At 46.1% G+C, this 18,518-nt stretch overlaps 1 protein-coding gene across 1 annotated transcript in view; it reads left to right on the forward strand.

Moving 5' to 3' along the window:
- The window catches only part of LOC119159824 (uncharacterized), a 202,215-nt gene that overhangs the window by 96,771 nt on the left and 86,926 nt on the right, over positions 1-18,518 (forward strand). The window contains exon 4 of the mRNA XM_075891003.1: positions 4,146-4,187. Coding sequence (XP_075747118.1) covers positions 4,146-4,187 — 42 coding nt within the window. The remainder of the gene's footprint in view (positions 1-4,145; positions 4,188-18,518) is intronic.

Here is an 18,518-nt window from a genome sequence, read left to right on the forward strand (position 1 = left end):
TATCTTCACTCTTCGTGGTAGGGTTCTTTGATAGGGTTCCCCACCACCACCCTGGAGGGTGGAGACAACAGCTTCGTCTGCTACGGTGTCTGCCATTACGATTCCCTCACCGCGAGTAGTAGTAGTAGCGGTAAACATTTATTAAAAAATAACAGAGAGGTTGCCAGGGAAACCTGCCCCTAGTGAGTCAGGTTCCCTGCAGTGAAACGGAGAAACACGACTAGTGAAGGACTCTGCTAAAGCAAGTGTTTAAAATGAGCACACTCCTCGCATAGGCATAACAGAACTGCCCGCTTCTTATTGGCTGCAACACTCTGCAATGTGTCGGCAGGGTTGTTGGCGAATTTCGCAATGTCTATTTTTAGGCAGTGCACAGCACAAAACAATACCAGCCGTTAAATTATCATTGTTTTCAAATTACCAGTCCCCAGTCAAGAACCCCATTAATTGTGGCGGCTGTCCTGGCACTGTGGACCATGACTTGTTAGGCCTGATGGTTCTGGCAACCAAGCAGGGTCATCTCCCAGTCTTCTCTGAGTGAATTTTGGTTCGGGGGTAAAGAAGAATTGAGCTGGCATGCCCCTAACATGTGGTAGGTCTGCAGATGGGCGTCGTGCACCTGCATGCAGAGTTTGTTATGTCAAACCATGTGGTACTTAAACAATATGACAAGAATAGAAGTTTCCGCGTTGGGAATGTGAATGTCTCAGACTTTTATTCTCTAATATTTGTTTTTACAGGAAACTTTGGCTGCTGGGAATTTACCATCCATGCCAGCCACGTGAACACCTTAAGTTAGTGTCTCCTTAGGCTAATCGCTAACTGATTTTATTGGTTGAAAATGCAAGACACACATACGCAACTCCCATGACCTTTCATTTTGTCTGGCTGTTTTGTGCCTTCCACAAAAGAATAAAAACAGTTTGCCTGCCGGCTGAAAATAATATAAAAATCCCAGTATATCCGCGGAACGAAGGATGATGAGTGGGGCGTAGTTTCGGAGCGTTTTATCGGTAAACCGTGCATCGTCCGTCCGCTGGCCGCGTCCGTCCGTCCGTCCGTCTGTCTGTCTGTCTGTCCATCCGTCTGTCTGTCCGTCCACTCGTCCGTTCATCTACTGAACACTTCAAGTACGACCATTTCACATCTTTTCATCATATATTTCATCATATGCAAGTACGACTATCTAAAGGAATTCCAAGACTTGAACGAGAGGTGGCTACTTGCCACTACATACATCGAGGACGCACGACCCACGGCTGGAGGAGCTTCGCCCCTAAAAACCACATGTGTCGAGTAGCAGACGCGCGCACGGTCATAGTGTGAGATACATACACCTCAGGTGGGCACATTCTCCGTACACGTTGTACGGCTGCGTCAGCGTCCTCTGCATGTCGCATTTTTCGTCTCGCTAAGAACGCGCCATGTGTTTCTATCTTTAATTTCTGGCGTACCATATTCGCGTTCACATATGATGAAAAATAAGTGTCGTGCTTGTTTTTTAAATACATCATTTAAACAGTAATTATTTCTTTCTCAGAAAGAATAAAAATTAGTTTTTACTGTTTTTAGCATTCACTCGTATGGCCTAGCAACTGCCACATGATTGTTGAACGCTACTTGTGGCGTCCACTCAATCAAAGACCTGTTGCCTTAGTAGTCACGTCACAAGACATGAAGTCACTTCCCATAACAAAAATAGCGGATATGTGTTTCCGTTGTCTGAAATCAAGGTAGTCAGTACTGTGAAATAAAATGATAACAGCTTCAATATAATCTTGCCGCTTGCACAACGATATCGGCTGAAAGGAACGATGAAAAGGAGACGCTCAAATTGTGTCGCATGGCCTCTTTGAGAACAAGGTATTTTGTGCTACCCAAAATGAACGAGTTAAATACGCATGACATAGCGTGCCAATGAACGACTATTGCACTCGGTGCATTGGTGATGGCGATAAAGGCCGATTGGGGTCCAGTTTTTAATCATTGATTGGCATAATTCTGTACCTTGCGTAAGGTAGTCAATCACATTGAAGAAGAGAAAAAGGTATCTAACTTCTTTCTGCGACACGGCGCATTGCCTGCGCCTAACAGGTGGCGTCACTGCGTTATTGTGATGATTTCTGGAGCGCGTTCGCCGGGAGTTTCTCCAGCGGCACTTTGGCTTCGGCTGCGACGTCGTTGACCACCTTTGGTTCGAGAACAACCACTGTAAATAACGCGTAGTGAAATGCATTATTCCTAGGGAGCATGAATGTGCGCGCCGCCTCTGTCGAAGGCTCCCAAATTTAACAAATCATTACACTCTTCCATGACCCTGATCATGTGAGGCACGATGTGCGGCATTTGAAAAAAAACACTGTATTAAAACCTAGTCAAACATGTGCCTAGCCTCATTAAGAAGCGCGAACATGTAACCAATAATTGTGAAAGGCTTCAGTGCTACGTCGGGTTGAACCAACCGCCATACACCGGGGCCGCACGTTTCAGCATTGATTGATACAGAGTGCTTGGGTGGTGATTTTTTTTTTCTTGCATCGCTGATGTTCATGAAGCTGAGGGCCACCTCCCACGTTTGGCAAGAAATCCGAGGCCTGAAAATGCAGGAAAGGGTTAGAGACAAAGCAGGGCCCGTGCAGAGCATCTTAAAAGTATCTTTCTCAGCGGAATTCTTAAAAAAAATTGGCCCCCTATCTGCATGTTACACTGCAAATGTCGTCGAAAGACAATAGTCTTGCGTCTGGAGAGAGTGAGAAAAACGTTTATTTGATGTTCTGCGAAAAAAAAAAATCGGTGAATGTTGTTCTGGAGGCGCTGCGTTAGAGTGCCTCGAGCATGCAGCGGAGGTGAACGAGCGCATCAAGACCCGGCACACGTGAGACATGAGCGCTGTCTGGCAGTTATCCTAAAAAACGAAGTGCGCACGCCCTGCGCGCCCGTCTTGGAGGTGATAAGGTGTAGAACGCAAAGCGACTGGTAGGTGCCACCACCGTGTCGTCTTAGCAAAGCGTTGAAAACACTTGCCTTTTCGTGCAAGCGTTGCATAGTCAACGCAACGTGATAAGCGCGAAGTCCTCAGAATTACTTTTGTATGGCTTTTCTAGTAAAAGACACGCATACAGAATATTGACGTGTTTTTATGGTGCCACAGATATGCGAAATAATTGCTTTTTATTTGAGAATCCCACAAGTATGAACGCTGAATTTTGAGCAATATTGGTGGGCGCTGCGGATGAGGTCGGCCGTTGGGAGTATCATTTGGCCACTTTGGTGCCGTTTAAGCTACCGTTAAGGGCGGACAAACAGGCAAATGTACAGACAAACCGAAATTTTTGCGTCGAAGGTCCCCAAGAAAGACTATCGTCTTCAAAAAACGCCAGGCCTGCGCAGAAGGCGCAGCACAGTAAGAGCAAAAGCTAGAAGAACGGCCTTTCAGAGCCTTTTCTAAACACTCACTGCGTAACTGCTGCAAGCACATTTGCTTGATACCCTTTACGGTAACAATAATATTAATGTTATGGTGGTGGGCCGGCATTCTCTATGCTATCTTTCGTCATTTTTCTGAAAAGTGTAGTATCCACTAAACGCATGCAAGGGATTCTGTGCCAATTATGCATGCAGTGGCTAAAGACAATGAGGAATTATGCCTGAAGTGGATATGCGCCATAGTTCATAGCCGAACAAGAACAGGATTTTGTAATGGTTTGGATCATTGAAGGAGGCACTCGTTACGCTTTTTGCATTGTGCAACAATTGGTTGTTCTTACGCTGTTTTGTAACGCTTTCTAAGTCGTCGTATTTACGCGATTACTTTCCCGACATGAAGCCTGCCTAAGGCAAGTTTACCAACAAGTCTCGGGCACCGGCGTGCCTCAGTAGTAAAATACTGCGCTGGCACCTAGCGGACCCCGGTTCGAGCCCTGCTGTTGCATTGGTGCTAGGTTTTTTTCTTCTTCTAACTTTGCGCGATGTCGTCACGGACACCGGCGGCGGCGGCAGTGGCGGCGCCGGACAACTGCGCATGACCCAAGTTGTGATCTCGTAACAGATTTTGCAGTAAAATGAAAATAGCAGTTATATAGCGAGTTGGTGAATGTAAAGTTACAATTCTTTGACTATTTCTGTTTATGCCCACTGTATTTCAGTTCTTGGAGTGCTTCAAGAATGACCTCGCCGGTGCCTTAGTGGTAAGCTGTTCTTCTCTTTCTGTAATTTGTTGCGTAAAGGGGAAGACAACTTTCGAAATTCACCTCTGACGGCATTGGGGAAGGTGACGTTTGAACGACTGGGCAGAGAGCCGTCCATTATGAACTTCAAAGACTATTTTCTTCCTTGACACTGTAATGCCTGAATTACTAAACCACCAAGGGAAAGGAAACATTTAATCATTTTCCGGCTTTCAGTAGAAACCGTCAAATGATTCCGCACTTAAATTATTTAAAATTCCACTTTAATACATACTTTTGCGTATGTCACCAATTCTACATATGCCATAGAAGCGAGGATCTTGCAACAAAAAAAAACTTACTTCAGAACTACGTAACTTGTTGTATACTATCTTTTGTGTGCGCACACACTGAATAAACAAATTATTCAATATAAAACTTACGTCAACCAAGCAAGAAAAAACGAAGAAATGAGAGTTAAACACGCTTTGCGCTCTCCTTCAAGAGCTCCAAAACAGTTGGTTCCAGATTAAAATACTTTAGACGAGACTGCACTAGATTTTTCATTATGAAAGCTACATGACCCGTGAGTTTTTGGCAGCCGGAAATAAAGGCGGCACGTATTTCGTGGCGTATTTGCTCGAAGAATTTCGGTGTGTCGCGAATTGGCTACATTCGGCAGTAAAGGGTTAAAAAAAGTGTGACCATAAAACATGCCACATAATAAAAACATAATAAAACTTGTTGTTGGGCTAGTTGGTTATACATCATATACTTAGAAATTTTGGCGCAACCTCGACTCACGCAAACACTCACACACGCACACACACTTACACCAGAGCAACACACACGCTGCGTGTCGTGTGTGTTGCTCTGGTGTAAGTGTGTGTGCGTGTGTGAGTGTTTGCGTGAGTCGAGGTTGCGCCAAAATTTCTAAGTATATAATAAAAACAGTTTATTCGCTTTCGATTAAAGCATAAATCTCGTGTTTGGTAGAAAGACCATGCAGTGTAAATTGCGTCTCTGTTTGAACCAATATCAAGATTTTCTCAAATTTGTTATTCTTTTTCACAAAGTCAACACAGCTCAGAGGTGCGAAAATATCTTGAGTGTAAGAAACACCTCCCGTAGAGTAAGTGTTGAATACTGAGGTAATAATATATAGCGTAATATTAAAGAACAAATGTAAGATATTTGGCAAGATTTCTGGAAGCGTGTATATCATGAAACATGACCGTTATCTTTATTTTTTATTCGCACCTACTTGAGGTTCAAACAGGTCTTGCAATTGTGATTACAGAGATAAGAAAAAAAATTGGCAGATCCCGCGTACCTTGAGAATCGACGATATGCGAAGCATGCAGAGGGAAGGTGACCATGTTTCAATCTATTTATTGAGTGATACGTTATGAAAGACGCTAAATATATGTACAACTGTTGCAAACCGATACATGTAACAAAGAGAGAAAAAAAGAGGATGACCTTAATTTTACGTCTGGCGGTCCCATGCCGCCAATTTCCCACGAGGTAGGGGCCTTCCCAAGCGAGTATACCTTCAATCTTCCGAGCACCAGGCTAGAAATGCGCTTGTACCTATATTAATTTTCCTACCTCCCACAGCAGCGGCGCATGCTCAAATCAAGTCTATGGCAAGTTAAGGGATACGCCTTCGCAGTTTATCAAGGGGATGACGGGTTTCTTCAAGAGCCAGTTGGTACATGATAGGGAGGGAAACAGCGCAAAATACGGGACGGAGAAAGAATGAACGCATGACACAAGCACTGACGAACATCTGTGTGTAAGTTTATTACACCTGGAAATACATAGTTTGAAAAGGAAAACAAGAACAAACAGAGGTGATGAAGCGTGAGAACAGGTGCTTCCGTTGCACAATTAAGAGGCACACGTCGAAAGAGTGAGGTGAGGCCAAGTGGCTCAGGTGTGCCAACTGTAGTCAAAGACACCTTACGCCTATGTGTGATTCTGATTTCAAAGAACACCACGGTGCCGATGAGCGTGCATCCTCTCCAGCAGTTACTGGACAAGCCACGGTGTTGAAGTCTTCTCTAGCCTCAGAAGAGAAGTTTATTTGCACAGAAGGGCATCAGTTTGTTCTTCAGACTGAACGAGCTTGTGCAGAAGGACCGCACAAAAGTACACTTGTCAGTCATTCTCCTAGATGGTGGCAGTCAACGGACGTTTATCCATCACAACATCTCTGAAAGGCTACAGTTAAAGGTGCTAGGGGAAGAGGAGCTCATAATCTATCCATTCAGCGACAAGTCGGCTATAAACCGCACCCAGGCTCGTCGGGTGCAGTTTATAGCCGACTTGTCGCTATAAAACGGCTGTAGCCGGTTTATAGCCGACTTATAGCAGCCATGGCTGCGAAGCCAGTATGACGGAAAATGAACACGAGTGGAAGCTTTGGAGGTTCCCTGCATCTGCGCAGATATCATGGCTACACCTTCAAAGCCAGTTCTGCTTGAACTCTTGAAATTTGACTTGCCAGTTGTAGACGTCGCACGGGGTGATGAAAGTGAAAACAACAACCTGCTCATCAGTGCCGATCATTATTGCGAGTTCGCAACTGGAGCCACCAAGCGTCTAACACCCAAGCTGATGGCAGTGTAGACTGTATTCGGGTGGACAGTCCTGGACCAGGCCGGCACAAGAATGTCATCAGGAGTCTCTTTCTCTCTCTCTCTCTCTCTCTGCTGCTGGCGGAATGCGAGTAGCAGTGACCGAGCAAACCAACAAAAAAATATCGAGTCAGTTGAGGTCATTATGGGAGCTCGAACACCCTGGCGTCAAGGAACACGAACTAGATCAACCCCAAGACGCGCTCGAACAGCACTTCAACGAAACCGTCAAACTTGAGAGTGGTTGGTACCCGGTGTCTTTAACCTGGAGATCTATGGTTGACGAGCTTGACGACAACTACGAGTGCACCTCAAAGCGTCTTATATTCCAAACAACGCGCCGTTTGAAGGGGGATTCCATAATAGTGGAATATGAGGCCTGCATCCAAGAATATATAGAAAAGGGCTATGCAGAGCCAGTCGACAAGCATTGCAGCACTTCGCGAGGTCAGGTGCACTACATGTCACATCAAGCAGTTGTGCGACAAGAAAGCCAGACAACCAAATTGAGGGTGGCGTTTGACGCATCATCCAGTGCCAAGGATCGCCTATCACTGAACGATGTTCTGGAAAGTGGTCCAAAACTTAATCCAAAGCCAACCGATTTGCTAATCAACTTCCGCACTTACAACATCGGCCTGATCGCGGATATTGAAAAGGCATATCTTCCAAAATCTCTGTCAGGTGACCGTAATGCTGTGTGTTTTTTTTTGCTATGAAACTTCACCAAAAAAGGACGAAAAACTTCCAGCGGTGGCGACTTACCGGGTGACACGCGTGCCATTCGGTGTCACATCGGGTTCTTTCCTATTGGCCGCAACATTAGAGCATCATCTTGAAAGTCCCATAGACAAAATGCTGAAACTGCGAGCATCCTGCGCAAGCACCTCTATATTGAAGACCTTGTCGTTGAGGTCGACAGCCTTGAGCATGCTAAAAAGTTATGCTAGCAATCAAGCGACATATTGTCACAAGCAGGAATGCGACTCCACAAGTGGATGTCTAACGACCGCGATTTAATCAACCTCATAGAAGATGGAAACTTGGCAAAATGGAAGGTAACGGCTAGACTTGCTACAGCCACCAAGGTATTACGAATGGGTTGGAAGGCTCATACAGATACCTTTAACTACAAGCTGACCTCACTTCTTGAATTCCTCACCACAAGAGCTGACAGCAAGAGATTCGTGTTGCAAGTCTCAGCCAGAATTTTCGTCCCCTTTGGGTTCATTTCTGCCGCAACGCTCTACGTTAAATAATGTTTCATATTGTTGGAGTTAGGCCCTGGTTGGGACAATCCTTTGCCAGAAATAATGCAGGCAGAGTGGAAAAGCTGTTGTGAAGATCTCCGCTGCATCAAGGCAGTTTCCATTCCGAGAACCATCGCAAGGAATTTCCGACATGAAGAGACAGAGAAAGTGTGTCCCATTTTCTGCGATGCCAGCCTAAGGCATATGTTGCTTTCGCATACGTTGCAAGCAAGTCTCCCCAGGGAACAATCAGTATAAGCTTATTTATGGCCAAATCAAGAGTAGCCCCCTTGAAATGCCTCTCGTTACCCCGACTAAAGCTGATGGGGATGCTCATAGGCGCTCGACTGTGCCGCTACGTCATCAAGACCTTGGACCTCCAGGATGCTGCTACTATCCTTTGGACTGATTCAATAGTAGCCATGCACTGAATTAAAGAAAACACTGCAAGGTGGACGCCCTTCGTCGCAAACCAAGTATGAGAGCTGCAAGCACTGAGTGATCCCAAGGATCGGAGACACTGCCCCGGTGTTGGCAATCCCGTTGATTTAATCACTCGCGGTAGACTCCCATAAGCCTTGTTCGAAAGCGAATCGCGGTGGACAGGACTACATTGGCTTCACAAGGATGAGATGCATTGGCCAACATCCAGTGAACCTAGCTCAGGGGCAGAAGAATGCCACTTGGAAGAGCGAAAAGTGACGGTGATGCCAATAGTATCATCACCGCTCGAGGCAGTACTGAAAGTAGAGGAGTTCAGCTCATACAGCAGGGTCGTGCGTGTAACTGCGTGGGTCCGCCACTTTGTCAACAACTGCCGCAACTGGCACGAAAAAAAAAGGTGGATCACTACGAGCTGAAGAGGTGATCGATGCTGAGAAGTACTGGTTGGCTGCAACTCAAGGAGAGGCATTCAGTGACGACTTTTGCAATCTGAAAGCCAAAAGACCGCTGCAGAAAGGCGCTCCTATTTTGCCACTGAACGCACACCTTGACGGGCAGGGTCTCATGCAAGTTGGTGGACGCCTGCAGCTCACCGAAAAGCCCGAAGAGACTAAACATCCCATCACTCTGCCTAGCACTCACAACCTAACGCTTCTGCTCACAAGGAAAAGTCACGTGAGAATGTTGCACTCGGGGGTGCGCGACATCTTGGCGCAACGGCGAGAGTCGTATTGGATACTCCAAGGGCACCAGGTAGTAAAGGTCATCAAGCAGTGCCTGATCTGTCGAAAACAAAGTTGCCCTCCAGCTACGAAACCAGAGGCACCACTTCCAACTGACAGAGTAACAAAGGGAAATCTGTTCGACACTGTCGGCATCGATTTCACTGGACCTCTGATTTGTCAACAATCGCGTGATGTCCGAAAATGTTACATTGCTATTTTCACCTGTGTTTTGACACGTGCCGTACATCTTCAACTAGTCAAGGACATATCGACTACAGCCTTTCTCCTGGTATTCAAGCGCTTCGTGGCTCGCAGGGGAATCGGTTCGACTATTTATTCAGACAACGCTCTAACGTTCAAGAGAGCAGTTAAGGATCTGAGAGCAATGTTCGCGCTGCTAAAATCAGAGAAAATACAGTCATACTTCACCGAAAAACAGATCAGATGGAAGTTTATTGTTGAAAGGGCAGCTGGTGGGGCGTATTCTTGAAGCGGTTGGTATGATCAATGAAGGTAGCGTTGTGCAAAGTGTCAGGTCGGAGCAGTTTAAGCTTTGAAGAACTCACAACTGTATTGTACGAAGTAGAAGCTGCCATGAACTCACGCCTTTTGACTTTCAGTTACGATGATGCTAAGAGTCACAACCGCTGTCACCAGCACATTTCCTCGTCGAAAAGAAGCTGACAATCCTTCCTCCACATCACCTGCCACCCGAAACTCCAGGTGGTGACGCGAAACTCTAACGACGTTGGAGGTCATTAGGAGGAGCCACGACGGTCGGCCGTGGCTAAAGGATTCTGGAAGCGGTGGCGGAAAGAGTACTTTTTGGAACTTAGATCAGCACATTTGACCCGTCCAACGAGAACGAGTGACCTAAGGATAGATGATTTGGTTCTTTAAAAAAATACATCTGAAACGACACAAGTGAAGGACCGCCAAAATTGAAAAAACTTTAAAAGGCAGTGACGACAGAGTGCGGTCCTGCAGATTGAAACTAAGCGGGGGAACAGAAGTGAAGCGACCGATACAGCTGTTTTATCTCCTAGAAGTCGACGGAAAATTAGTTCGAGAGTTAACTCATCTAGGGGGAAAGTTGTGTTTGTCGCAAAATGGAAACAAAACAGCCGCTTCTGAGGAACTGGTTGAACGACCCATGGGCGACCCTCGGCGAAAAGGCACAAAAGAGGCAACTTGGAGAAGACACTTTCCCGGGCAGCAGTTGCAATGTTAAAGGACACACGTGGTATAGAAAGAGGGGAGCGCGTCCTCCATGTCGGTGCGCCTTTAAGAGCTACACGACTACTATGGAAGAAATGTTTAATGCCGCTGGAGCCGACTGTGTTAGCTACCCGAGTTTCTGGGAAACGTTGCACGTGCAGGGTGCAGAGAAAACGTTTTTGACTATATGTATACTTGCGTTTCTCTGCATGCTTTCTTCTTACTTTCCCTTGGCCTCTCTACGAGAGTGTACATACTTAAAACAAACCAGTCTTCGTCATGCGTTCGTACTGGAAAGACGTCTTGACTCCCTGTTGTAGTCTTTTAAAGAAAGTTTTTTGCCTCCTTGCTAATTGATATATGATTGATATTTGGGGTTTAACGTCCCGAAACCACCATATGATTATGAGAGACGCCGTTGTGGAGGGCTCTGGAAATTTCTACCACCTGGGGTTATTTAACGTGCACTCAAAATTGAGCACACGGGCCTACAACATTTCCGCCTCCATCGGAAATGCAGCTGCCGCAGCCGGGATTCGAACCCGCGACCTGCGGGTCAGCAGCCGAGTACCTTAGCCACTAGACCACCGCGGCGGGGCTCCTTGCTAATCCGCTACAAAAATATCAGCGCGTTCCACAGCACCATCAGAACCAATGAAAATTACGTGTTCAAATAGTGTCGCAGAGCCCCTTAAAGAAACACAGGACGCAGTACGTTGAGTCCGTGAGCAACGTAGTGTCCGACATTCCGTTGTCCTGTTGTCGGTTCTATAATGGACACACAAGTCGCTCTTGGAACGACCACCTGAGAGAGCACGCAAATAATCTCAGGACTTTGACAAGCAACAGCTTGGCAGCCCGTTGCTCCTCGTGCGGCTGCGTCCCACTCTTTCATAACTGCATGATACTCTCAAGATATCGCAACAAGAGAGAGCGCGAAATTCACTCGCCCTCCTGGAAAAATAGATTATTGTTTTGAATGGTTAACTTGCACATTTCAACCCATGGCACATTCCTTTTTGTCTTCCCCTCTTGTGAGCACGTGATAGTTTTTGTTCTTGTTTTTTTTCAGCTATATATTTTCAGGTGTAATAAATTTACACACTGTTGTTCATCGGAATTTGCATCATGTGTTCATTCTTTCTCAGTCTTGTTTTATGCGCTGTTTCCCTCGGTATTATGAGGCTACCTTTCTAGATGAGTACCCACGAGCAACCAAACACCACATCAGTGTACTCCTCTACTCATTGGAAAAAACCGGTGGGTTACCGGTCGGCACTGGGAATCGAACTTGGGAACTCTCGCATTCGAAGCGACAGCTCCCGCCATGTAGCCGCCGCTGCAGTCGAAGCTTTTTAAATTCTTGCGCCTTAGTTGGAATTTTTTTTAAATTACTATAGGTATTGTTCATGATTTATATTTTACTTGCGTGGATGTGCTTTTAATCATTTCCGCACTGCTCTCACATCTATGTACAGGCCACCAGGGCCTTTGTAAAGCCGTTTTCAAAACTAATTTTAGCCTTGGCGACCTTCCAATATTATCTCGTAAATGAAAAAACTTGAATTAAGTTTGTTCAACAGTTCTATATGTTTATATAACCGATCGTTCGCACTTGCGCAGCGATACCAACAAAACATAAGTATTAGCAATACCAGAAGCGATAACTTTTAAGATGGCTGTGCAACGTACACAAGGCAATAGTATAAAGAAAGTGACTAATAAGCATCAGCGATGACGTCAACTCAGTCATGGTGCACGTGCGCGCTTAAGAACTACGAAACCACGTCACGACTAGATCAACATATAGCACAAGGCTGCCAGAATACGTGCAGTCTCAAATCCAACTCCCCCGCCTCTTTTTGTTTTTGTAAAATGCTCGATTAACTTTTTGTATTGCATCCCACCCCGTTTTTTTTGATGTCTCATAGTCTTGCAGCCATCAAAACATCTATATGGTCCGCGAATTCTAGAATAATGCGGTTTTTCTTCTCGAAGCTTTTCATCTTGGCTAAAGCTTGGCCTGTTGGCATGCCTCGGCGTCCCATTGCTTCCTTGTTTTCAATTACTTGGCCTGCAGCAGCTGGCTTAGTGTCTGGTACAGTCTCTGTTCTAGCTGTGCTGTCTTGGTCACCGAGCCTTTTGCATGAAATGCTTGACATTGGCGCTCCATGAAATCGCGATCCTTTTTGCCACATCTACATGGTTGACGTGCATATGGTGATGCATCCGGCGAGATGTCGGTGGAATGGTCAGTCCTTTTGCAGAGCCTTAAATCAACATCATTTGTGGCGAACTGGTCATTAGGGTGGTGCGAGTATATAATGTACCAACTGGCATAACGGCACCACCACCTACAACAGATATGCGAGGCTTGGATCGTAGTAATAGGTTCGCAGATCCAACAACACTCAACGAGAGTATTGTGCACTTCAAAACACTGTCTGGAAATGCATTAACAGGACCTGTAAGTGGAATGTCGGCTTGAGTTACGGCACACTGCACAAGTGGTTGCTTAAGTGGCTCCGAAGATTGAAAGGACGCCATGGGAGGAAAACCCGTTGGATAGCCGGATGCCAGCATCTGGAACGAGGGCACTTTGGTGCAAGATGTCCAGTCTGGCGGCAATTATAGCATGTGGCCTTGCTTAGGTCGTCCCCCAGGCTGCAAGCAGGTGCGCCATTTTTAGAGCTGATTGAAGAAAACTGCTGTCTTGCTCTTCTAGTGGTAACGAGGAAATGCTACACGAGAGCGGTGACTAAGCCGGATGAATTGGTGACGAAGATCTGTCATTTATAATACTAACCCTGCTGCACAGGCATGGAAGGCGCTCGAGACATTGATGTTCCGGCTGTGATAGGGGGCTGACTTGTGAAGAAAGAGACATGCTCCACAGTTCGGTCGAGTTGGGTGGCAATGGCAAGAAATACGTTCACAGCTAGTGCCTGCTGTGCAGCGTTAGTAGTTGCCATGTGTGCGTCGCGCACACCTTTAGGCATACTCAATGCGCTGAGAATTTGTTCTTAGACGGGACATTTTGAAATTACATGCAGTTTTGCCAAAGAGGCTCTGAAGGGGTGACTGGACACGTCTGGTGACTAGGTGCTGCCTCTGCAAGAGGGTAAATTTATCCCCAAAGTGGCTCTCGAACGCAGTCTTGAAATTTTCGCACGTGTCAAAACAGTTTCCTGCCACACTCTCCCACTCTGCAGCAGGGCCACGGAGCTTACCAAGCGCTACGGCGAAGAGAGTAGACGGTGTCAATGACGCCAATACTTGGGTACGCTCGAGCTCTTCAAGCCACTGGTGTGCCGAAATGCTACCATCATCATTAAAGGTGACTCAGTATTTTCGTACTTGAAAGCGACTGCTCAACTGTCGAGTCGGGCCCACCAGACGGTTGACGGTTGTGGGCGACCTCATGAAGCAAGCGCTCAATCATTTCACCCATCGAGCCAGTCGTCTCCGGGTTACGGCGTGAAAGTTCATGGCGTATGAAGCACGTTGTGAACCCTTGGAGGTCTTTCATAATGGACTCATTCCGGTTTATAAGCGGCATTGCGGTCGGCGGACAGGCGGGCAAGGTCAAAGGACAGGCCAAGGCAGGGACGCGGGCAGCTAGCACAAAACGCCCAATCACAAGGAATGGACGAGTGATTCCAGTTTCCTCGGAATCGTTCGTGTACCACTGCATCTTATGTGAGGACTCAGTAACGTAGACAAAATGATATAACGAAAATGACTTTAATAAGCAGTATCTACGGCATCAACCCAGTCATGGTGCATGCGTGCGCCTAGGAACAACTATGGAACGGCGTCATAGATCAACATGTACCACAAGGCTGCCAGATTACGTGTAGTCTGACAGCTTATATGAAGTGCTGGTGCTCACGAGGATGGTAACCCTGAAGCTTGTGGGGTCTCGGCGAGGCGAACGAGCGCAGGTGCCACGCCACGCTCTTAGAGTTAACGGACACAGTTGACGCGGTCGGTACAAAGCACACAACATACATACATTTATTAACTAATTTAGACGACGATATCGTCCACCGAATGTTACATCAATTTTAATTAACACGCTACCATACAAACAACATAACGCAGTGACACACTAAACACACAATGACATGATAAACACACACTAACACACCATACACACTAACATACACCCTAGGCGGCGTCGCCAACACCTGACTTTTCACGTGGGACACCGGCGCGAAGCCCGCGGTGCCGAGCACCGACGACCCACGCTACAGACAACCGTTCGCGGCAGCCGCCACGGGCAGAAGAGGCTCGCTCAACTCTCGCCCACCACCAAGGCCTGCCTTCCGCCAGGGGCCACCACCGGCGCTACCACTCTACCCACAGTGGTACTCAAAGTGAACAAACACAGCGCCATCTATCGCCCGGCGCTGGTCACCACTGAAATAGAGCCTTTGGGCGAGACACGTGCGCCACGCGGCGCAGACAACTTTACAGGGGGGGTGACAGCTTCTCCAAAAGCTTCAGCACATGGCATACTACAATTGAGGATATCCCGTCTTGATGGCTGTATCATAGTACATATGTAATGTTTAAAAAACTGGATAGCCTGCACTGCAACCACAATTGACGTTTCAGGAACATTAGTGTCTATTCGAAAAGTAGTTCCGAGACCTGGCGTGGCTTGGTGGTAGAATGCTTGATTTACACGTAGAAGGCTGGTGTTCGATTTCTGCTCAGACCTTGGCATTTATTTTTTGCACTCATCCGTTACACGCTGCTGATGTCAGATTTTGTTAAGGCTCACGCACTAAAATTACCCTTGTGTGTCCTCGTCGTTCCTTGGTAAATACCATGTGTCATAGGTGATTAACACTTAGTATCTACCAAGAAACGATGAGCACGTGACGGGATTGTGATTATTCATGCCTTGACCAGCGCGTCATATTTGTCAAAACATCTCACACTCCCACAATAATTTTGGTTCACGCTGAGTTAAGAGAGCTCCCAGACGTAAGCGGCTAGATAGATAGGTGGATAGATAGATACGCAGTGAGACGCTAAAAGTGTTTAAAGTACGCAGAAGGATCCTTCACATTTAATATGCAATCAGGAACAGAAGTCGCTGTTTTCATTTTTGGTATCAAAGGATCTCACAGCATTGCCATTCACAAGAATATTATTAAGTAATTTGTTCCAGTAGAAGATTGCTGAAGGAGAGATTGAATATTTGTGCGTGTTGATGCGGCTTGTAGGTTGTCTGATTGCAGTGGTTTGTTCTCGATGGGTGTTGGAGCGGGTTAAGTAAATAACGTGACTTTAAAATTCTCCAATTATTGTGCTACAAAAGAAAAAAAAACAAATTAAGCTTGGAAACGTCTCCATTGTGAAAGTACAAGGTTTCCTTTCGCTAGTGGTTCAGATACGCGTGGTTGTCGAGAATAAACAGCGAGAATGAATTGAACCGCTTGTGTGTGCTCTCAAATATCTCATTTAGGTCCTTTTCGGAGAAGCTCCTGACTATACCGGCATGCTGTATTGAAAGTCTAACAAGTGCTCTATAGGCATAAGCTTTCACATGTGGTGTAGTGCTGCGTAACTTCTTTCATAAGACAGATAGTTTGCGTTCGCCTGTCTCACAGTTGAACGAGGTATGAAGTCTTCAGTTAAAGTTTTGCGCGAAGATAAGATCCTACCACGATACACTTGATTTTTGACGCATTCAGTCTCGTGCCTCATGTAGGAAACTACAAATCGATTTGTCGAGAGAGATGAAGTAAGCACGCAGGTATTTTATAGGCAGCATTTGTTGATCTTCCAGCAACGCTGACAATTGATATAATGCCAGTAGCCCTTCTAGCGACTTCTGCATGCTTACGTTGTTCTGCTTTCGTAGGAGTTCCTGTAACTATGCTGAACCACGCTTATTCTCAGCTTTGGCCCTAGCCCCACCGCGGTCGTCTAGCGGTTAAGGTACTCGGCTGCTGACCCGCAGGTCACGGGATCAAATCTCGGCTGTGGCGGCTGCATTTCCGATGGAGGCGGAAATGTTGTAGGTCCGTGTGCTCAGATTTGGGTGCACGGTAAATAACCCCAGGTGGTCGAAATTTCCGGAGCCCTCCACTACGGTGTCTCTCATAATAATATGGTGATTTTTCGGACGTCCAACCCCACATATAAACCAATTATTCTGCGCTTTACAACTACTTTTGAAAATAGCAAGCCGTTACATAAGACGACGTGACTTTATTAAACAGCTTCCTTATTGTATATCACGTTGCGTGCGTCTGCGCCAGAGGTTGGTGTGCCTGTGTCGTGGATGGCTTGTCCCGTCGTCGTTACTCTCTCGACACACGAGCCAAACCAGGTCACCGAAAATGTCACTGCGCATATGCACGGCCGTGCGGATACACGTCATTTCTGAGACAAAGTGTAGGTTGAACCACAGAGAAAGGGAAAGTTGGTAACGAGCGGACACTTCCATGAAGCCATGCGGCCGAACTATAGTGCAAGGAAGGCTCCCTCCTCTCCTGAAATTCATTAGGACACTAAGTGGTCGCTTATGATTGTTCGAAAGTTTTGGTTTCACTTCCACGCGCACGCAGTTCAAAGTGTGGGTTAAGCCTCTTTTTGTCGCTACAGCCGGTCTCTGATTACACTTATGAATAACCCCAGTGAGCTTTTCTTTTATCGTGAAAATATTGATGATATCGTGACAATTATTCACGAGCTGTCAATGTAGCTGCCTCCAGGCAACGCGCAATTACGGCAGACAGACAAAAAGAAAGCGAGGGAAGAACGAGACAACCAGTATTTATTGAATGCAGCCATCCCGCTTGCGTTGTCTCCACACAAACGTACACAGCGGTTGTTGCCACGCGAAGCTCCACTGGTCTTGTCTAGTTGAAAAAAAAATCGTAAGAAATGTGTATCTCAATGTTTCAGTTGTATAGGCAGATTCAAATTTACCACGTGGAATTAAAACCAATCGGGATTTTCTTTCACGAACATCGCATTGTGGGGATTTCTGTACGCTTTCATGATATAAAGCGTTACATTACACAACATTATCTTATTAGTCGTAAAACCGATAAACACGCATATCTAAGTTACGGCATCCGCGAAAGAATGCCATGTACAGTCACAACCGGCCCGTTGTCACAGAAGTAAACTTCGACATTGAAAGCTGTTAGGAGATTTGAACACGGTTCGCATGCGTACCGTAGTTGTCTGCTGCCTGTGTCCGTCACCACTACCACACGAAATAGAAAAAAAAATTGTAAACGAGAACACAGGACACAATTCGATTCGAACCCGGATATACTGTTTGTGCCTGCCCAGTATTCTACCACTGAGCCACACCTGTTTTTTTTGTCTATGGCGGGCTGAAATGGCCCGTTACTACTGTGACCCTGACAGGCGTCCTGCGTGCAAGCTGTTCCACGAAAGCATTGCTTGATACATTGATATCCTCAAACAACAAGACTTTGTTCCAGAGTGGCTCTTCAGGGTTGAAGCCTTGGTGAACCTGAATGAATTTTAGCACTGTAACCAATAATAGTTTCGTGACTGTGTTGTCATCGGTTCTATTGTGTATATTGCTGTTCGTAGCGACCTATATTGTTGTTTGTGCCAAGTGCGAAACAGGTAATAAATGAAAAAAAGGAGCCACACCGGTACTTCAAAATTCTTCGCAAACTAGCCATGAGCCGACTTTATCTCAGGGAAGCAATCGCGTTAATATGAGTAATAAAGCGTTTTCGAGCCGCAAAGGAACAATCAGATTTCATATAATGCGAATCGCGCAAAGAGTAGGTCATCGAATGCTCCAATCGTTCACGAAAGCTTGATCTTGTTCACATAACCACTGTGGCCCATACCCATTGTGAAAGATTGTTGGTAATTACAAAAGAATCTCGCATAATTTACTCAATAATTTATTAGATATACTTCAGAGCTCGAGGGCATAACAGAAAAGAGTGGTTAACACAAATATATACAAGCGCACAACACATTGACTGAAAATACAAATCAACAAGGAAGGAAAGGAAGAAAAGAATGGCAGGGAGGCTAACCAGCCTATAGGCAGCC

Source organism: Rhipicephalus microplus, chromosome 3, assembly GCF_043290135.1.
Source record: "Rhipicephalus microplus isolate Deutch F79 chromosome 3, USDA_Rmic, whole genome shotgun sequence".
NCBI classification, from domain to species: Eukaryota; Metazoa; Arthropoda; class Arachnida; order Ixodida; family Ixodidae; genus Rhipicephalus; species Rhipicephalus microplus.